The sequence below is a fragment of the Paroedura picta genome, chromosome 11 (assembly GCF_049243985.1).
Source record: "Paroedura picta isolate Pp20150507F chromosome 11, Ppicta_v3.0, whole genome shotgun sequence".
Classification (NCBI taxonomy): Eukaryota; Metazoa; Chordata; class Lepidosauria; order Squamata; family Gekkonidae; genus Paroedura; species Paroedura picta.
Window position 1 is genome coordinate 2,545,242 of NC_135379.1, and position 21,758 is coordinate 2,566,999.

A 21,758-nucleotide genomic window follows, 5' to 3' on the forward strand; every position below is an offset into this window, starting at 1 on the left:
TCCTCCCTCCCTCCCCCGCCTCGTGAGGCCATTAAAAAAATACCTCGCTACCCGTCGTCCCTTGCGCGGCCCCTGGCACTGACGTGGCCGCCGGGAGCCGCCATCTTGTGTGCCTGGGCGCAGAGCGAGCGAGCGAGCGCGAGAGGGAGGCAGCCGGGGAGGAAGGCGACGAAGAAGAAGAAGAAGAAGGAAGACGAGGAGGCGGGCAGGGGGCAGCCAGCCAGCCGACACCGCCGCCCGGTAAGGAGTCGGAGGAGGCCCCGCGGGGGAAGAGGCCGGGCGGGCGGGCCTTGCGCGGGCGGCGAGGAGGCCTCGGGCGTGGGGAGGGACGGACGGACGAAGGCCCGCCGAGGCCGCACTGCGGGCGGGGGAGGGGCCGCCGGTCCGCCTTCCGAAGCAGAGCGAGCCCCCTTCCACACAGGCCGCGGGCGAGCGAGCGAGCGGCACCGCTGCGGCCCTCCAGAGGGCCACGGACTACAATGACCATGAGCCCCTGGGGCTCATGGTCATTGTAGTCCGTGGCCCTCTGGAGGGCCGCAGCGGGGCCGCCCCTGCTCTAGAGCCCCATTCACAGGAGCAGCCACTCGGGGATGTTTGAATAGGGCAAGGAGCGTGCGGGCAGGGGCTCATGGTCATTGTAGTCCGTGGCCCTCTGGGGAGCCACACCTGGGCCGACCCGCCATAGAGGAAGTTTGGCAGGGGGTTATGGTCATTGTAGTCCGTGGGCCTATGGAGAGCCACACCTGGCCCACCCTGCCATAGAGGAAGTTTGGCAGGGGGTTATGGTCATTGTAGTCCGTGGGCCTATGGAGAGCCACAGCTGGGCTGGAGGAAATTTGGCACGGGATCATGGTCATTGTAGTCCGTGGGCCTCTAGAGAGCCACAGCTGGGCCACCTTCCTATAGAGGAAATTTGGCAGGGAGTTGTGGTCATTGTAGTCCATGGGCCACTGGGGAGCCACAGCTAGGCCAACCCTGCCCTAGACAGCAGTGGCTTCTCCCTCTTCTCATGCAGGGCAACCCATTCCTTGAGACCACCTCAGCCAGGCCTGCCTCCTTTTTTCACATTCGTGACTGGCTGCTCTTGTGTATTGGGACGAGGTGGCCCAGCTATGGCTCCCCAGGGGTTCATAGATTACAATTACCATGAACAACTAGCAGGGGCTCATGGTACTTCTACTCCATGGATATGTGGAGAGCCGTAGTTGGGCCACGCCTGCACTAGAGGTTGTCTCCTCCACACCATCCCATTTGTCTCGTTCTGGCAACCTTTTAGTGGCTTTCCTTCCCTACACGGAAATAGGAACCACAATTTCAGCACACATAACCCTGCCCCCAAAACTATACTACTATCTTGGCATACTTTCTCACTGCATACTCCCCCCCCCCCCTCAAGAGCTTTAAAAGCAACTGCTGGTTACAATACTCTTTGCAACTATCCTGGAGGACAGTAGGGTTACCAACTCTGGATTTGGAAAAACCTGGGGATTTGAAGGCGGAACTTGGGAGCAAGGGTTTTGAGGGTGGGTGGAACATCCGCTGGACATAAGTGATTTATGTAGCCTGGGATCCCTTGTGATTCTGGGAGGTTTCCAGCCCTCACCTGGATGTTGGCAACGTTAAAGAATATGGGGGTTTGTGCAGTGTAAAGGAATGGCTCTTCCATCCTCTCTTTAAATAGGCATGCCCCTTTGACCTCTTGGGGAAGTTGCAGCTTGGCCGCTCATAGTAGTGGGGGGGGGGAGCCTGTTTGTAGGGTGCTGATTGGTCGGTAGATGATGGATAACCCTCTTTCTCTGCCCTTCCCTGTGAGAAGTGGGGCTGAAGGCTGGAGAGGGCAGGGTGGAGAATTGGATTTTGCTCACTTAGTCACTCTCTGGTGACTTCATCAGCAGGACAAAAAAGTTACGCAAGTGCAGGATCTGGAGTGTGAAATGGCCGAGGAAGGAACCCGTCTCCAGTTACAAGGAGTCCAGGGCTAAAGATTCCTTTGCTGGGGGCTTCCTCAGGCACAGCTTTACCGAACAAAGCAGCCTTCATCCTCCGTGCTCCTGGGGCTGAATTTATTTTAAAATATAGAGTGCAATATTGGTTGGCAGTGCTGCATTCATTGGCACTGTTTGTCCCTGCAGCTAGAGGCAGCCAGATGCTCTCCATTTTTAGCTAATATTGCCTCTGTTGAAAGATAAATTACTATATTTGCTTTAGATTGCCAACCTGTATGGGGAAAAGACAACACTCTCAGATCAGTCAGAGAAAGAGAAATTCAGTGATGTCTGTTGCTCGCCTAATACTGACACATCTAGCCCCATCTTGCCTTTGTCAGGGAAGTAACACATGTGTGTGATGGTGTTTTTAGGCATTTATCTTCAATCAGCAGTGAATGGGTGACAGCTTTTAGGCTACCAATTCATGTTCTTAATACTTGTTTCAGATTTTGCTTCCCAAAGATTCCCTCCCGTCATTTCTGCTACAAACTTTAACGGGTGCATCTTTTGGTCAGCTTTGCATTACCATTAAGCTTGGTGAAAGCAGGTTTCATTTAAATCAGCAACTCATGTTTTCAGATCTTTGGGATAGGGAAGAAATCTGGGAAACTGACTGGTCAAATATTAGTCTACTTTTTAATGTTGTCCTAATGAAAGTTAATATTGTGACACTTTAATCATAGGTTTATTGTGTACAATAATAAAATTAGTTATGTGTTGTGATATTTAACACCCTGTTGACCAATTAAATAAACTTTGCAGTGAAACACCACTGTATTCCTGTTGGGAGAGTTTGCAATTATTCCATGTGATATTGACCAATGGGAGATGTTTTAGTTATGCTGCAAAGTTCGCCACTGCTAGGGAACAAACACATCACAGTGGAATAAAAAAGAGTAAAGTAAAAATACATTGGCATTCCTTATTCTGTAAGCTATTTGACAATTGTAAATTGACCATTTTAAGAAGCTAGATTCAGGAAGTGTCGTACTTATATTGTGTTGGTCATGCAGGCTCACTTAATGCAATATGAAGAATAAGGAAGGATCCAGATTAGAGAAGTTGAGATAGTACACTTATTTCCCAATCATCCAGCTGTGCCTCTCCCTTCCTCCTTCTCCCTTATGCACCTGTTTGTCCCTTCATCAGCATTTTACAAAATGGTAGGGTGGGAATCGTAGGGGGAGAATCTTCCATTCTCTGGACATCTCTGTTGTTACATCTTGTAAGTGTTACGCTTACAAGACTGCTAAAACTTTTGCAACACTGTGTGCCCTGTGTTTCTTTCCATAGAGAAAGGGCAGATGTCATGCAAACCTGTATGTTCACCATGTCCATTGCTGTGGACTGTGGCAGCTGCTTCCAAAGCATTAAAAAAAATCTGTACAGCCAGTCACATCTCCAGTAGATAGTCAGAAGCCTTGCTGGGCAGAAGCCATATCTGGCCCCACCTGAAAATAATGAGGCAGCCTGTAACAGTAGTACTTTATAAACCCTGAGTCCAGCAGCATCTTTAAGACCAACCAAGATTTATTCAAGGCGTGAGCTTTCGAGTGCAACTGGACTCTTTCTCCGACTATGAACAGACTTTTGCTTATATATTCCCACTGTTCATAGTCTGAGGAAGAGTCCAGCTCTTTCAGGAGACATCAGCTTATACTGAAGCATGAAGTTGTGTTTGCCATTGGCTTAAAGCTTTTATGGCCTATAAAATTAACCACTCTCAGTATTTGTCTTTAACCTCATCTGTCTTCTCCTACTACAAAGCTCCTTTGTTGATTAAGCATACCTATTTTTTTTTTCAACTTGAAAGCAAGTGTTTTCAGGACAGGAAAGCATTACCTGTGGAAACAACTCTGGAGTTTGTGTTGTTTTTAATTTTCAGCTTCATAAGCAATGGTTTTATAAACACTAACTCTCAAAGATTCATCTCAAAAGGAATCTGCTTTTAACACAAGATCATGCAGCAAGGCTTCTGGTGCTATTGTTGCTGCTTGTTTCTGAGCTGCAGCTGTAATAGAATTTTGACATTTATACTTTGCCTGAGGAAGCCAGTGGTCCATAAACACTGTTATTCCCTACCAATAATTTGAATTTCCAATTCAAATTTACATTTTTAAATAAACATTGGCAGGGGATAAAAAGGTGTCAAAGAAGTGTTTGAAATTAGCTAAGTAGAACCTTCATATTTTGTCTCAGATGCTTAGGCCCAGCAGAGGACAACTGTCCCTTTACAAACACACACACATATATATATAATATTTTAGCAGTTCAAAAAGACATATAGATATACCACCACACAATCATAGCTCACAGCCATTGAGGATTCTGTGCAATTTCCTAAAACCAAGTGAACTAGAGGCCATTTGGCCACAATTTAGTGAAATGATAAATTTAATTTATAAATTACCTGGTTAGGTCTGGTCATATCACCCGATTATATATATAATTTTATATATATATAATTATATAAAAATATAAATATAAGGTAAAGATATCCCCTGTGCAAGCACCGAGTCATGTCTGACCCTTGGGGTGACGCCCTCCAGCGTTTTCATGGCAGACTCAGTACAGGGTGGTTTGCCAGTGCCTTCCCCAGTCATTACCATTTACCCCCCAGCAAGCTGGGTACTCATTTTTACCGACCTCGGAAGGATGACAGGCTGAGTCAACCTTGAGCCGGCTGCTGGGATCGAACTCCCAGCCTCATGGGCAGAGCTTTCAGACTGCATGTCTGCTGCCTTACCACTCTGCGCCACAAGAGGCTCTACACACACACACACACACACACATATATATATACACATACACACACACAACACCCATTTGGAAAACCTTTCCAGCGCCATCAAGAAACCCCAGGGTTTCATGAAACCCTGCTTGAGAAAGCCTGCCCTGTGTTCTCAGTGGTGGCTTCCATAGAATGGTCCAGGAGGGTATTTTTATAATGAAATGAAATTGTACTCCACCCCAGTTGTAGGTCCCACCTGTTTTTATTTATATTTATTTTAAATAAATTTCTATATCACCCTTGCTGCATTGTCTTGTACATGGCTATCTGCTTCCTGTATTTTTATTGTATTATTATTATTATTAATATTATTATGATTATTAAATTTATTTCCTGCCACTTCTGAGACCACTCGTGGCGGGTTACAAGTCCATGCTAAAACCCCATTAAAACAATACAAAAAACCCTGAACAAACACTGGTATTACTCAGTCTCCCATCCCCCCAATAAAACATCTAATAAAGAGAGTGGGAAGAGGGGAGCTGTAGATACCACATGGCCTAAACACTGTCTAGCGGGGTGGGGGGGAGCCCCAATCAGATCTTCCTCACTGCTCCAGCCTCAACCATAAACCTGGCGGAAGAGCCCCCAGAAGCTTCCTTACACCTTATTTTAGTTTTGTCATTTGTGTCGTATTGGTTTCATATTCTATGGTCTGCTTTGAGTCTCAGTGTGAAAGGCCAGCTGTAAAGTAAAAATGGTGCCTGTAAAATAAAATATTTTTTTCAGTTTACATAAGGGCTGAGCTGAAAAATTTTACATGTATGTGTTTTTGTATATTTTTCTCCCATCAATGCAAATAATTGACTTTTAAATAGGATTCTAGATCCTAAAAGACTTATGCCTAGGACTTATAATGGGGGGGGGGGGCTGTTTTGCTTTGAATCCAGAAGTTGAATACATATAACTTGGGTTAAATATTAATACAATTGGCTGCTGGCCCTTGGTTCTTCCTCTGTGGTATAAGAAATAAGGTAGAGTTGAGGCAAGTGATGTGGCTGTTAATATGCTTTGGACACACATTGAGCCCTAACCTCTTCAGTCAAAGGATATTGAATAGCAGGAAGGATCATCTTGTAGAACTGCTGTGAGAATTGACATTGCTAAAGATCCACCTTGGTCAGCTTCACACACTCAGTTATGCCTTAATGTAGGATGAAACTTATAAAGACTCCATTATTGCATCATCAGCTCGCTACACTAATTGTCTCTTCTTACAAGCATATTAACACTTTGGAGTGGCCCACACCAATCCCAAGTGGATCATCTTTTGAATTGATCTTGTTTTCATCTGTTCTCTGTGATATAAAGTAATATGCCTATGCCTGGGGCACCTGGCCTCCCTTTAGAATAACCCCCCACCAAGCTTCTGCCACAATAACTCATAGTCTCTACTTTGTTTGCGTGGGTGCTCTGTTTGAGACACATTATTTGATATATACTCTTGGAATGCCCCAGATTTGTACAGGATTGTTGCTCGTTAGCTGGCCACAAGGAGAAACTGAAATTCCTTTGTGTAGATGAAAAACCCTGGATTAAAATTATACTCAGTGAATAAGGTCCTGTTCTCGTTGTAAAAGAGGCCAAGGTTTTGGTGGCTATTTGAAGAGACGACTTATCTTTGATGGGAACTGTTCTTGTTATTCTTTGTTTGACTTTTTCTGAATCTGATACTGTATTAGTCTCTGAAGTGCCACAGGATGCTTGTAATGTTATTTAATTGTATTTCTATACCGCCCTCCCATAAGGCTCAGGGTAGGTTAGATAAAACATAGGAGTATATATATTGCAATCATAATAACAACAGCCATAACAGTGGGAACCAAAATTGAGTAACCATATTATAACAGTTAACAGTCCAATAATAACTTTCTAAACAAGAACCCATAGGGAGGTCCAGTTAGGTTCAGGACATGGAAGGGATGTCAGGAGTGCCAAGCAAGTTCAGGAAGGGCCCCCACCCCGATCTCTTCAGGGAGCTTGTGCCACCTGGTGGGGGCCAGGACAGAGAAGGCTCTGGCCCTGGTTGAGGCCCAGCATGCTTCTTTGGGGCCCAGGATTGTTGAATCACTAGCCTGGTAGATTAACCTCAGTTTTGAACTTAGAGGAAGACTGGACTGGAAGGGATTGCTTGGGACTGCAGGAAAAATTGAGGCAGGGCAGTTAAAAGGGACCCGTATTGGGGAGAAGGAGTTATAGAAGAGCTCAGGGATTCATCTGTGAAACTCTGATCATAGGTGGTATTCAAGACAGCTGGCAGGCTGAATGAGAAGGGGACTGTATCTTGAGTAGAGGTGTGTGGTCGTGGATCATTGCCAATGGAGCGTTTAGTGAAGCATTGTGTGCATGCTGTGAATTTGAGAAATATTCCTCTATTGGCTTACTAAACACTCTTGTTCTACGAAGCTGTCCTGCTGATTATATTCTTTTTGAAGTGTTAGTACTGTGACATTATAAATTGGGTTCTTGTTACTTAAATGTAAACAGTTCAAGGGGATCTTGACAGACACTGAGAAGAGAGAAGATACAAAGATACGTTTATACTTGTAGCTGCATGCTTCTATTTGCTATTCTGGTAAATGGTGTTTTTTTCCCAGGTGGGTAGCTGTGGCGTTCTAAAGCAGCAGAACAAAGTTTGAGTCTGGGAATGTGCACTTTGGCTCAGTTCGGCTGCCTCGGCAATCACTGAAGCCCGAGGCGGCACATGGGAAGCCAGCGCCATACTGTGGCGGCCGAACCAAGCCAAAGCGCACATCCCAATCTGAGTCCAGTGACACCTGAAGGCCCAGTAAGCTTAGTCCCAGATCTAAGCATTCATGTGGCACACACATGACTTCAGATGCATTGAAATGGATGTTCCCGGTCCATCCCTATAGACAGAGCGTGAGAGTTTTGTTAGAATTCTCTAGGAAGTTGAAACAATAATGATGAGGCACATCATGTAAACATTTTGCAAACCAATCCATAAACTGCTGGCTGACAGACCTTAATTAGTGAGCACAATGCTTGAAAGAAGCGTGTTCCAGTAGAAGGAATGTTTTTGGTGTGAATTCTTGAGGAGCATTTACCAACATTTCAGTTGCAACTTTCTTAGATATATTTAGCAGCCTACTATACTCAAGAGAGATTTAAATAAAGGCATGTTATGTCACAAAGACAAATGGGCTGAAATACACACATTTTCATTATTTATTTGAGTGATACCCCGCGCTTCCCCCAGTGGTGACCCGAAGCAGCTGACATCATTTCCCCCTCCATTCTGTCCTTACAGGTAGAGTCAAGCGGGTTGCCGTGTTGGTCTGAAGTAGGACAATGAAATCAGAGTCCAGTCAGGCACCTTTAAGACCAACAAAGATTTATTCAAGGCGGGAGCTTTCGAGTGCAAGCACTCTTCCTCGGACTATGAACTACCATCATGACGGTGGGAATATAAAGCAAAAGTTAATTCTGTTAAATTAGTAAACTGTGTCACAATATCCAAATGCAGCCATATGATAATTCTTTGCTAAAACAGCCAATCAGTCCCTTCGAATTCAGTTGCAGTTCATAAAAACATAGGAGAAATAAAAGTGTCTGTGTTACTTGAAAGCTCACGCCTTGAATAAATCTTTGTTGGTCTTAAAAATGCTACTGGACTCTAATTTGCCTGTCAGGTAGGCAAAGCTGACTGGCCCAGTGGGAATTTGAACTTGAGTCTTCCAGATTCAAGTTCAACACTCTATAATCAGTTTGCTGCTAGAAACCTAGGACCATCCAGGTGGATCCTACCCACACTTTGTGCAATCTGTCCTAAATCTCTTGCTTCCAATAGTCCTCGCCCCACGTACCCTTTTATTCATGGATGCCCCAGGATCCAAAGCACAGCCTTTTTGAAAGACTGGGAAAGAAGGGAAGCATTTCCCCTTTTACACAGAATAAAAAACTGGTTTGATCCAACTCAGATTTATAAGCAAGCCTTTAGACAACTACTGAGGGCCACCATGTTCCTTTATTAACTTAATATTTTCACTATTTTGGAAAATAATGCTCAATGGATTTAGGTCCTAAGTCTAAACAATTTTTTTTGTACAACCTGTAGACAACTAGTCTCCTACCATGATTTTTCAAACTGCTGGATGGAACAAACACTACAAGGCACTTCAGATCTGTTTTGTTCCTGTTATAGGCTGCCCCTATGCCTTTATCATTTCTCTGTCCCATTAAGAAACGAAACTAGAAGGTATGGGAGTAAGTAACTGAACAGACTGACTCATTCCGCAAAACTGAAAATAAATGCCAATGTTGTGTAATTGACAGGGAGTCAAATTGATGAGTACTGAGAACTGCAGATATCAGGTTATTTACTAGGCCAAAATACAGATGGGTAAATGGACTACATCTACATCACCACACCCTGTCCCCTGGAGTTGTAACTACGTGAATGATATCCTTAGTGATGACTGTCAAAGGTTCTTTCAGTAAACAGGAGTCAGATTCGCTTTTAAGAGTGTATTTCATTTTAAATCATGTTTATTTAAATCAATCTCAAGTACAGTAACTTCTTAACAGATGGTATCCTGTTGATTTATTCTGCAGAGGCCAGCATGTTTCTCTAGGAGAAGGGGTAATACTCCCAACTCAAAAACTCCTCTAGCATTGGTGGAAGCCTTCATGAGTCTACAGAACATTCTAGAACAGGGGTAGTCAACCTGTGGTCCTCCAGATGTCCATGGGCTACAATTCCCATGAGCCCCTGCCAGCAAATTTGAAGTTCCAGCGAATCTCATGTGGCAGTGAAATAAGTTTCTGCATAAAACTTTAAAAAAATAACCCCGAAAACCATGAAATGCTGTCTGTTCAGGAACTCTATAGCAGTCTGGAATCTGTGGAGTTAACCTGATGCACGCACTAATTGTAGTCCACTTAAATAGTGTATATTTCTTAAGAGAGAAGAAGAGCTGGCTTTTTGTACCCTGCTTTTTACTAACCGAAGGAATCTCAAAGCGGTTTACAATTGCCTCCCTTTCCTCTCCCCACAACAGACACCCTGTGAGGTAGGGGAGGCTGAGAGAGCCCTGATATTCCTACTTGGTCAGAATATTTTTATCAGTGCTATGGCCAGCCCAAGGTCATCCAGCTGGCTGCGTTTGGAAGAGAAACTGGGAATCAAACCCGGCTCTCCAGATTAGAAGCCCACACTCCTACACCAAGCTGATGAAAATACACATGAAGAATTAAAACTTTGTTGGCCTTAAAGCTGCTCCTTGTCTCCAAGTTTGTTCTCTTGCTTCAGACCAACACGGCTATCCACCTAAATCTATACAGTATTGTGGATATTTGCGTAGTGATACAGCTTTGTGTCAGGTGTAGTCAAATACTGGCTCTGTTACATGCAGCTGCTGCCTGAACAGCCACAGTGTCTTGTGCATGCAGCGGAAGTCCAGTGCGCATTTCCATTGTCCTGCATGGCGGCTCCCAAGCAAGATTAATGTGCACTTCTTCAGCTGTGTCTGTCTAAGCCTGGCTGGTAGTTCAAATCAGCCCTTGCTGGTATCTCAAGAGCTGGTGCATTGTGAGAAGGCAGGGTGATCCAAGAGGCCCCTCATTCAGGCCTTCCCTTATTATGTCTGTGATGTGATATTTGGAAAGCTCTGGCTTACATTGTCATGCTGGAGGTACATGTGCTTTGAACGCCAGTGATGTAAAAGGATAAGTGTTGCTGCTTGATTTTATTTATCTTCATTTATACCTTACCTTTCTCCCCAGTGAGGTGACCCAGAATGACTTACACAGTTCTCACCTCTGTTCAACCTCACAACAAACCTGTTGGGGATAGTGGCATGCCTGGCCTAAGGTCACCCAACAAGCTTCCATGGCAAAGGGGATTACTAAAGATAAATTACTTTCCTTGTGGATACATGATTTGAACGTTTAGGGTTTAGGGCATTTTTTCTTCATTAGAAATGCTGAGTTTTGGGGGGGGGGGAAAATACCCGCTCCACAATCAGAAAATAGATTGAGTGCCTTATTGCTGGCTTTGGGCATTACATAATTTTTTTGAGACTTGGTTTCCTGGTATTTTTTTTCACAAAACATCAAACAGAATTAGATCTTTAGTTTTGAGCGTAAAGGGAAGTTGGTGGGTTGAACCTTGAGCATGGTTCCCATGTTAGAAATACATAGTGTTTTTGAAACTATAAGAAACTTCCAGGTAGAATGAAAAGAGCATCTCTCATCAAAAAGGGCTGTGTATCTTCAGCATCTAAAGCACTTTAGTGGGGGGGGGGGTAGGACGGAAACACGGTGTGTTTTCACTTCTATTTCTGCAGCCCTTCTGTTAGGTGTGTCAGTGCCTATTTGAGATGCAAAAAAAGAAGCACAGCTAATTAAATTTGTCATAGTATTATTACTTGGTAATGGGGGTGGACTTTATGTTGACTCATCTCTGCAGTCACCACTTAGATAAGGACTAATTCTCTAAAATAAACACAGATTGCGCAGCAGTAGTGAAATAATTCTGCCTTAGCTGTCCATGGATCTTTTGCTGAGTAATGCGGCCATGGATGAATGATACTTTACAAAAGTCACAGGACATGGTATATAATCTTTCCTTTTCCTGTGCATGATGAAGTAGCCAAGCATCAGCTCTTGCAATGGGAGTAGAAATTTCTATCATCCTTTATTTGACTTCTTAAAATATTGTGTAGTGTGTACTTAATTTTATAATTGAAGTATTTGGAAATCATTTAAAATGCCTTGGGTCTCCACCATTGAGAAAGGTGAAGTATAAATGAAGTAAATAAATAAGGCTGAAGACAGGCAGAGAGAGGTTGGTCGGTAAATGGACAGGAGGAAGTAAGCAGGTAAAGGGGGGAAGGAGAATATGGTGGCAGCCAGGAGGACAGAAAGGGGAAATAGTATGGAGAGAGGATTCAGGGGAAATAAAATGGCCCCCTCCTCCTGCTGAATATCTCATAATTTCTGTTTGAAAACCTTGTTTGTACACAGATGTCTACTTTTAGCGGTTATTTCAGTGGACTAGCATCCTTTTCTATGCTCAATGCTGCAATACATATTTGAAAAGTGTAAGCTCCATTGAATTCAATGGAAATGGCTGTGGAGGATTGGGCTGTGTGTATTCCCAATACTGTTCAGAGCTAATTGTCTTGAAATTTCTTTTGCCTAGATTTCATTGGCCAGAGAGTGAATTCCATACTCAAGCATGGGGAATATTTTCGCTAACCTCTTCAAAGGCCTTTTTGGCAAAAAAGAAATGCGCATACTTATGGTTGGACTGGATGCTGCAGGAAAGACTACTATTTTGTACAAATTGAAACTTGGTGAAATAGTAACTACCATCCCTACTATAGGTAAGACATTCTAAGCTGATTTCTACTGCCATTATTGTCCCTTCTTCCAAATCAAACAAAGGAAACGTGGTTCTTTTTTGTGTAGCAGTTGTGACTCTGGGAGGGATAAGAACATAGGCTCAAAGCCATGACAGATCAGCCCAGGGGTCCGTTTTGCCCAGCAGCCTGTTTCACACACTGGCCAACCAGGACCTCTGGAGCCAGGTGATGTTCTCAGGGAATTTCTCCACCGTTTGGCAGTTTCATAGTGCGGCCTTTGAGAAACGAGTTGACTATCAGTTGGGATTTTGAGAGGAGGGCGAAATAAGATTTGGGGCCAGCTTTTGTGAACTATCACAAGAGTTAATGAAGCTCATTTTACAAGAGATAAAGTGCCTGCTCCGTTTCTAAAGGCAGGAATCGTGTTCAGTGCTGTGGAAATTAACCCTAAGGTCCATAGCAGTTGTGTTTGTTTCCATTTTAAAGGATGGAGATATGTCCTCCCTTTCTAGACCCTAGGACGGGTGGTACACTGAAAAAGCTGGCAGAAGTGCTGTTGTCTCCCATTGTCATAGTGGTTAAAATGAGCCAGCTCAAATGGTTGCAACTATCAGAAAAGAAACATTGCTGCATAAAATAATCCAGTGAGTGGAGTTAGCCTGAGTGCTTAAGGAAGATTAGCAAATGCTGATTGATTGGTAGTGTATCCGTACACATTTACGGCACTTCTTCGGTTTTGAATGCATTTGGGAGGGCATTTACAAATTATTAAGCTGAGTTGTCTGCCTTGCTGTACATATCATGGGCAAACAAGGCCTTTGACCTGTTTACCAATCGTAATCTCTTCTGCGACTTCTGTTTCAGGTTTCAACGTAGAAACAGTAGAATACAAGAACATTAGCTTCACAGTATGGGATGTAGGTGGCCAGGATAAGATCAGGCCTCTCTGGCGCCATTATTTCCAGAATACTCAAGGTGAGTTGTTTCCCAGACTGTCCGCACGCTGTCTGTTTTTGTAGGCACCCACTTAAAAGTCCTGAGGCTTGTTCTTGGGCTTCTTCCATTACCACTTGATTGTGATTGCATTGCGAGTATTTTGGGTCCAGGGAATCTCTCAGCCACCTACTTCTGCTTGCCTCAGGACTGGATGTGATGGTGTTTGTCTTCAGGCTTCTGTGTCATGCACATCTCTCTACCAGTCCTATAGCAGGAAAAAGGTGCAAGAGTCCAGGGGCACCTTAAAGACTTAACCAAATTTGTGGAAGGGTATGAGCTTTTGTGAGTCTCTACTGCTCATTTCTTCAGATATCTGAACTACAGCGAGCAGTGACTCACAATAGCTGATAGCCCTGCCACAAATTTTGTTAATCCTGAAGGTGCTCCTGGACTCTTGCTTTTTTCAATGCTACAGGCCAGGGGTAGTCAAACTGCGGCCCTCCAGATGTCCATGGACTACAATCCAGCGAATGCTGGCAGGGGCTCCTGGGAATTGTGGTCCATGGACATCTGGAGGGCCGCAGTTTGACTACCCCTGCTACAGGCAGACTAACAGAATGTCCCATCTTGGTCTGCCTCCATGGAAGGCACCACATTTAGCCATACAGAATGGAACTGCACCAGCTTTGTGATGTAAGGACAGTTGGATTCATATTCTGGTACACGTAAAGCAGTGTTCTCAGTCTCTCTCCCCAGGTGGTGGCTTTTTTCCCTGGCCTTGTCAGTGGAATGGCCAAGTAAACTAGGGAATTGTTTTACCTGTGGGCTGTTGCGTGGCTGCCATCCTATGTGCTTCCTGCCAAGATGATTTGATTTGTCAAAATCTGTGAAAGTGCCATGCAGAATGATTCAAGCATTGCGTGATGATGTTAGCCATTCATTCGCAGCCATTCATTTGCCTTCTGCACAAAGTATACATGTGATTGGCTCCAAGTTGTATTTGATTATTTATTCATCAGGGCACTGCAAAGAAGGTACACCTGAATATACTTGTATTGTAAGTCACCACCTTAGTACAACCGTGTTGAACCGGGGCCAACAAGTGAGAAAAGGGCCTCTTTGATTTGATTCTAGCCCTGGGTCATAGTTTATATGACTGCAATATCTTTTTATGACGTGACAAAGCTCAATATATGTCTACAGTTAATATACTTGACATTTTATGTATACTTGACCAATGAAGGTGGTTAGTGTGCTGAAACACATCTGGTGTAGGCCAGGGATTGCCAAGCTAGCTTTCCAGATGTCCATGGACTACAGTAACTATGAGCATGGTGTTGGCAGGGGCTCATGGTAGTTTTAGCCCATGGACATCTGTAGAGGCACAGTTTGGCCACCTCTGGATTAGGCCATTTCAAGTGTCAGTTGTGTATCTGAGGCTCTTATTGACACCTTGTAACATTTTTAACTGTTTTGTAATAAATACATGTATTTTCATATATTTTAATTATTCTTTACATTTATCGTACTAGGCAGTATGATTTACATTTCCTTTTTGGTCCTCAATTCAACTGTTTTTATGTTGTCATTTTCTCTTCCTCTCCATCCCCCCCCCCCCCCCGTGCATGCCTTCACAGTCAATGTGATGCCACAATTAGTATGTCACATCAGACCCAGGTTCTTATCCCATCTCTGCTGTGTAGCCCACAGGGTGCTAGTTATTCTCTTGTTGGAACCCACCTAAGTACCAGCAAATATTGTGAGAGCTTGCACATTTGCATGCGCCCTTCCCCAGGCAGATCCTGCAAAAAGTAAAAAGTGGAGGAGGGAAGAGGCCGACTTTTGCCAGCACTAATTGCATTAGACCTGCCTACTAACTTGTTTAACTTCTGGAGGCATGGGCTTCCAGCACAAAGAAGTAAGCCGTGGAGGCACAGATCAGCCAAATCCAGACGGCATTTGGAAGTGCAGGGATCTAGCACCTCCAGTCATTAAACAGCTTGATGTGTCTGTCTTCACCCAGCACCGCTGGAGCTGGCAGGAGAGTCGGTCTTCTCTGCCTCCAGTTTTTATGTTTGCAACATCTGCCTGACAAGAACTTCTCAGGAACTCAAAAGCTTACACAATATTTTCTCGTTGTGATCAGTCATGGTAAAAAGGTGTTACATGGATTTTCTTTCAGGCCTGGCTTTTCTGCTTGCGTATTTTATTTCCTAATTGTTCACCGGGTAGGTGAGGATAAAAGGGGAAATACGTATGGCACCTATATTTCTTTGAGGCAGGGCAGAGTAAGACTGTAGTTGATGGATTTCACCATAAATTGACCAAATATCCAAGCTCCATGAAAACTCTTAACCAGCTAACAACTTTGTATTTTGTACATGCTTTCTGTTAGTGGATCTCTTAATGTTGTGCCTTGTGGAGCTTAAAAACTACAGAAGTTGCCTCGAACTCTGACACAGGAAAGATCCATTTTAGGAGAGCTCCTTTAATGGCTTTCCTGGCAAACAACTGCAGGAAACCTCAGAACTTTTAGCCCAAGATCATTGTTGACCTTGACTACCTAAACTTTTCTCCAACTTGAATGCTTGAGTCCAGTGACACCTTGAAGACCCAACATTTTATTTAGGGTGTAGCCAAAGTGTGCATGCACATGGAAGCATGTTGCTTGAATCATCCGTTGTTGGTCTTCAGGGTGCCCCTGGACACAAACTTTGTTCAGCTGCTTCTGACCAATGTGGCGACCCACCTGAATTTTTCTCCACTTGTTTTTCTCAATCTGTCTCTCCTGCGTGCTGGCTTGTATTTAGCCAGCTGAAAATGTTGCTGCATGCATCGAAGCTCACGTCGCTCTGGTGCGCGTCTCTTCCAGCCCTCAGGGCTGACTTAGCAGATGCGCTGACAGATCAGCGTGTCGTCTTTTCGCAGTTTACTTTTGGGCGCACGGAGCTGTTGCATCATTGACGAAGTCTGAGAAGGGAGTCCGTGTCAGCTGTTTGTCTCGTACCTTTAGAAATTCTCCTTCCAGGCTGCTTTGTCTTAGTGGGTAAAAATCTGCCTGAATCAAGACCTGGAGTTATAGCATCTCCAGAAACAAACAAGCAGACTTGTTTCTGCACATAAGTGCATTCCACTCCTTTTTGTTTTCTGCTTATCACCAAATTCTTTGTGGCTCCAAATACTTATGGAATGTTCTGCGTGTCGTAAGGAAGTTACAGCGGATAATGGCATAGAGACGGAAGGATGAGGCAGGCTCTCTCCGATTAAACTCTCACTTCTGCCACCTCTGTCTAGCACAGCGACAGACACCCTGCATAATTCTGCATGTTTAAATACCAGACACTGGTTTTATTGCAAGTTTCTGTGGTAGCCTGGATATCCTGAAGGTTTCAACCAGGTTGCAGGCATCTTACATGTGAAGGAGTTCATGGATTGGGAACGACAGGCCAAGGGGAGATTTTTGGGTGTGCCCATGTCAAACGGATGCCCCTCATCTCCACCCCACTTTCCTAAGTAGCGCTGGATAAATTACCCACCTGGAAATTTGCCTTATTCCCTATTGCAGGGGTAGTCAAACTGCGGCCCTCCAGATGTCCATGGACTACAATTCCCTAGGAGCCCCTGCCAGCAAATGCCCCAATAGGGCAGGGGTAGTCAAACTGTAGTTATTCTTGGGGAGAAATTCGATACCAATAGGGCAGGGGTAGTCAAACTGTGGCCCTCCAGATGTCCATGGACTACAATTCCCAGGAGCCCCTGCCAGCATTTGCTGGCAGGGGCTCCTAGGGAATTGTAGTCCATGGACATCTGGAGGGCCACAGTTTGACTACCCCTGCCCTATTGGTATCGAATTTCTCCCCAAGAATAAGTATTTTGGGTGGTTTTTCCAGCCTGGCTGTAGTTGTGCCATAGCAGAATGTTGCTGAACAAAACTTGAGCAAGGAGCACCAATTCTCTCAATGGGATAGATGAAATCCCACCCCTGTTGCCCCCCCCCCTTTGTGTGCTGGATGGCCCTTCGTGGTCTCTTCCAGATCTCAATGTTTCTGATGCAGAAGGTGGTCAGACCTGTTACACCCACCTTAGTTTTCCCCTTCATTTCCTCTCCCATTCTGAATCCACTTTTGGAAGAGTTTATACATGTTCTTTCCTGCCTTGCTTCTCAGTTGCCCTCTATTCCCTGGACTTCTGCCAGAGTCGTCTTGTTACGCAGTTGTGTTTCAAATCTAGTTCAGAAGACTGCCAGTTATTTCAGCCCATGTCTTTTCTTTTTTCTCCCACACTTTCTCTAAGGAGCTCAGAGGTGTGGTTGTGGTAAGATGGAGTTGCTGGCCCAGTCACCTGGTGCACTGCTTGGAAATATGGAGGGGTCGTCTATTTAAGACTAGAGCCAGTATGGTGCCATGTTTAGGAGTGGCAACCTCTAATCTGGTGAACCAGGTTTGATTCCCCACTCCTCCACATGCAGCATCTTGGGCCAATCCCAGTTCTCCCAGAGCTCTCTCAACCCCACCTACCTCACAGGGTGCCTGGTGTAGGGAGGGGGTGGTGATTGTAAACTGCTTTGAGACTGCTTAGGGATGACTCCTTCATCTGACTGGGTCTCAAGGGGGGGGATTGGTTTCCTCCCTCCTAGTTGCAGCCATTGTGCAAGCTTCGGCTGAATTGAGTTTTGTTTCTTTATTTTAAAATATATATATATTTACACCCTGCCATTTGCCACAACTCAAAACAGCCAATGAGTTCAACTGTAAAACCTACAACATGTAATAAACCACCCCCCCCCCAAATATCCTCTGCAAAGTTTCTTAAATGGCTCAAATGCCTCTATAAATCGTTATCACACCATTTATTGTGAGAAATTGGATGGCGTATTTGATCAGGAATACCCTCTTGTTATTAACCAACACCAAAGATGCGTTTATTTATTCATTTATACCCAGATTTCCTCCCCAATAAGGACCCAAAGCATCTTCGTTATTCTTCTTCCATTGCATCCTCACTCCATCGGTTAGGCCGTGTGCATACGCCTTGCCACCCAGCAAGTGTTCCTGGCAGAGCGGGGATTCGAACCTGGGTTTCCCATATCCTAGTCTGACACTCGTAAACATGACACCCCACTGGCTGGCTGTCTACAGACCCAGCTCCATGCTTAAGCGTCACTCTTCCTCACTACCCTAGATCTATATGAAGGCCAAAGCAACAGGCAGAGTGTGGCCTCATCAGTTTGCCAGCAAAAACGTGGCTCTTGGACGAAACCCCACTGATGCTTGTGCCTTGAAATGTTGGGCTGGAAGCGCTGGCACATTCCGAGTTAATAGACTCTTGCTTCCTTCGTAGGCTTGATCTTTGTGGTTGACAGCAATGACAGAGAGCGAGTCAACGAGGCTCGAGAAGAACTTATGAGAATGTTGGCCGAAGACGAGCTCAGAGATGCTGTCCTCTTAGTGTTTGCGAACAAACAGGTGAGTTCTACGAAGAGGGAGTGGGCCTGGCCCAGCCAAAAGGTGTCCACTGGGTAGTCCTTTGCCGGCCACCAATATCCCAAGACTTTTCTGGGGGGGTGGCTGCAGCGTGGGCTGTCCCCCAAATGCTGTGGCTACCACTGGGGATCCCCGAAGACCCCACCCCTTTCTGCAATGGGTGATTGTGCAGGACTCAGAAACAGGCTTGCCTGCACGCAGCAGGGTTTTTTACTGGGTCTCCTGTATCTTTGTAATGCTCCAAAAGTTATCCGTATTAAAAAGCCACCCACAACATGCCTCCAGAAGACAGGATTATTTAGGACAATGTTTAGGAAGGACTGAATGTTACAAAAGATTATTAAGCATATAAGAAAAGCCCTGCTAATCTGACCAGGGTTCCATCTTGTCCCGCATCCTGTCTCAGACAGTAGCCAACCAATAGCAGGGCAGAGAGGCAGAGAGGCAGAGAGGCCGAGGCGTTCCCCTGATAGGAACCTCAGAAGAGCCCTCCTGGATCAGACCAGTGAAGGTCCATCTAGTCCAGCCTCCCGTCTCCCACAGGGGCCAGCTCTTCTTTTTCTTCCAAGGGGAAAAGCCGTTTTTCTAAAGCGTTGCTTCTGTTTCAGGATCTGCCGAATGCGATGAATGCAGCAGAAATCACAGACAAACTAGGACTGCATTCTCTCCGCCACAGGAACTGGTACATCCAGGCCACCTGTGCCACTAGTGGGGACGGTCTCTATGAAGGACTGGACTGGTTGTCCAATCAGCTCCGAAACCAGAAATGAAGCCCTCAAAACTTCTTCCTCTCTCCCCTCTCTCTTCCTCCCCTCCTGGTTTCCTCCTCCTCCTCCTCCTTTTCCTCTTCCACCCCTTCGCTTTACTCTAACGTGGCAAACCATGCTACTTTGTGGTATTGAGTGCCGGAAGCTGTTTTCATTTCTCTTTGTCACCGGATGCCCTTCACTGTGCTGTCCGGGTGGCAAATCCAAGCCTGAAAACAGTTAGGGTTCTTATTTAATGTAAATAGTTCTCGTTTCCAGTGAGGCAGTTTCTGGTACTCCTATGCAATATTACTCCGCTTTTTTTATTGTAAAGAAAATCAACTCGCTGTTTAGTCCTGAGAAAGGGATTTCAAGTTGTTTGAGGAGGAAGCGGGGTTGCCAGTAGAAGGCTAGAGCTGAATCACGCTCGCTCGTGGCCGGTGAGGTCTGTAGAGAGGACTGGTTTGGCGGCTGCTTTTTCTTTTTTTCCTTTTAGCCTGGAGATGTCAGATTATTTAATAAAGTGAAGACACTTGAACAAAATCTGTCCATTGTTCTGCCACAACTTGAATACCAGCAACTTAATATCGTAAAAGGTTCAGAGAACGAGGAACATCCTGGATCTTTCTGTGCTTGACAATTTTTTTTGTGCGTATGACGTGAACACGAGGCCCTCTTCGATTAGAGCTAGACTAAGAAATTGGCCGCAGCCCTCTGTGTCTCCTTAGAGTCATGCAAGAATAGCCTTCTTGCATCCTGTTGGGGTGTCATCTTCATCTGCTTGGTTTTGGGTCCCCCCCCCCAAAAAAAAAAGTGTTTTGGACTTCTCTTGTATAAAACTCCTCCACAAAGAGGGCAGAATTCTCTGCCCAGATCCCAGCGGTCCGTTATCAATTCTAAGCTTCGCCATCCACCAGTACTGTACTTAAGTCAGGCCATCCCAATCATCTAATGTAGCATCTCGGGGGAAATAAACTAAAAAGCATGAGAGCGTGGAGTTTCATTCCATACTAGAAGTATTCGAGGCCATGTTTGGACCTGTCTCCCACCCGTAGCTGTGTAAAGACCCCTTCGCACCCCCTCATACTGCAAGGTTCAGATTTGCCATCAAGAAAAGACCTCTAACTTTTTTTTTTCTTTTGTATTTTGATAAAAACACTGAAGAAGCTGGAGCTGTTTAAACTTTAACTCGAGGAACTATCAGAACTGGTTTGTTTAGTGTCGTGGAGAAAAAAAAAAACAACCTTTATTTGCTTTCAATACACAGTTAGTAATCGACTGTTTTGTATACTTGTTTTCAGTTTTCATTTCGACAAGATGAGCACTGTAATTAAAAGCTATTAGAATAAAAATCTCTTAACTATTTCATGACGTTTTCACGCTTTGCCTGTTCATCTTGCCAGGATCGGAACCAAATACAGATTGAATAAAACTGTTCCACGGTGTTCTGTGCTTGTCCCTTTCTGCTTGGGGGGGGGGGGGCTCCTCGCCTGGACTGCATGAGCACATGTTTTGGGGCTCGGAAAGCCACTCCTCTGCCATTCACTGCAGGTTGAATTAACCAGGAGCAGCTACTTCCGATGGGTGCCTGTTTCCGGTGGAAAGTTGGCTTGGCCTGCAGTCAGAAGAACAAGGTTCAAGTCCCGTAGCACCTTCCAGACCAGGGCAGAAGGCTTGGAGGCTCAAAGCACCCTTTGTCCAATCCAAGAAGGCTGAGCATCTCAGAAGTCTTGTTGCCCACATTGAGCCCCAGTGAGAAGGGCAGCCTGTAACTGAGATCCGGTCTTTCTGGATTCGAATCTTGCTCTTACAGGCCTTGGTTCAGTTCTGTTTGGGTTTCACAAACAGGGAACGTGTGCAAACCTTTTGCCCAGGAGTTGCAACACGATTGCTGAAAATCACCGCCTGGGCTCGGTTTGGGTTTTTCTCTCTCGTGAAACCTGACCTGCCGCTTCTGTATCCGGTCTTTCCACTTTGTCCTGTAGGCAGCTCGCAAATTGTGCTGTCGTGTTGCCAGTGCCAACAATGACAACAAAAAGGAGTCTTGTCAACTTGGCTCTCCGTTTAAGTAGGTCAGGGATTCTCCTACCCCCTTCCTGAGAAGTGACTTTCTCAGATTTGAGAAGCCCGTTCTGCAGTCGTTCAGGATGTTGAAATGGAGTCCGGAGTGTAGCCACGTGTCTGACAAAGTGGGCATGCACACGGAAGCTCATACTTTGAATAAAGCTTGGTTGATGTTCAAGGTGCCCCTGGATTTAAACTTTGTTCTACTGCTGTAAAAGTTGTAGCTGAAACTTGAGCAGTGGTCTCAAAGGAAGTGGGGCGGATGGCTAGCATGTAATTTGCAGGGTTCTCATGAATGTCCCATTCAAGACTAGCAATCCACCCTCCCTCCCCCCCCCCCCAGCTCCAAATCACAGCCTCTGGGGCAGGACTTCAGCTCATCTTGAAGCAGGGGCAAGTTTGATCGTGTGTGGGAACTGGGG

General features: G+C 45.1%; 1 protein-coding gene across 1 annotated transcript; it reads left to right on the forward strand.

Moving 5' to 3' along the window:
• The first annotated feature begins 16 nt into the window (after positions 1 to 16).
• On the forward strand, positions 17 to 20,640 carry ARF1 (ARF GTPase 1). The gene is made up of 5 exons (XM_077304524.1): positions 17 to 240; positions 11,945 to 12,128; positions 12,972 to 13,082; positions 18,384 to 18,508; positions 19,135 to 20,640. The coding sequence occupies exons 2-5, from the start codon at positions 11,981 to 11,983 to the stop codon at positions 19,294 to 19,296; spliced, it is 546 nt and encodes a 181-aa protein (XP_077160639.1). The 5' UTR covers positions 17 to 240; positions 11,945 to 11,980; the 3' UTR covers positions 19,297 to 20,640.
• The last annotated feature ends 1,118 nt before the right edge of the window (positions 20,641 to 21,758 follow it).

Excerpts from the sequence above, each read along its gene's own strand:
- ARF1 (XM_077304524.1), top strand. The coding sequence starts at position 11,981 with ATGGGGAATATTTTCGCTAACCTCTTCAAAGGCCTTTTTGGCAAAAAA. Across the intron at positions 13,083-18,383 it reads TTATTTCCAGAATACTCAAG|GCTTGATCTTTGTGGTTGAC; the intron begins GTGAGTTGTTTC and ends CTTCCTTCGTAG. Across the intron at positions 18,509-19,134 it reads TAGTGTTTGCGAACAAACAG|GATCTGCCGAATGCGATGAA; the intron begins GTGAGTTCTACG and ends CTTCTGTTTCAG.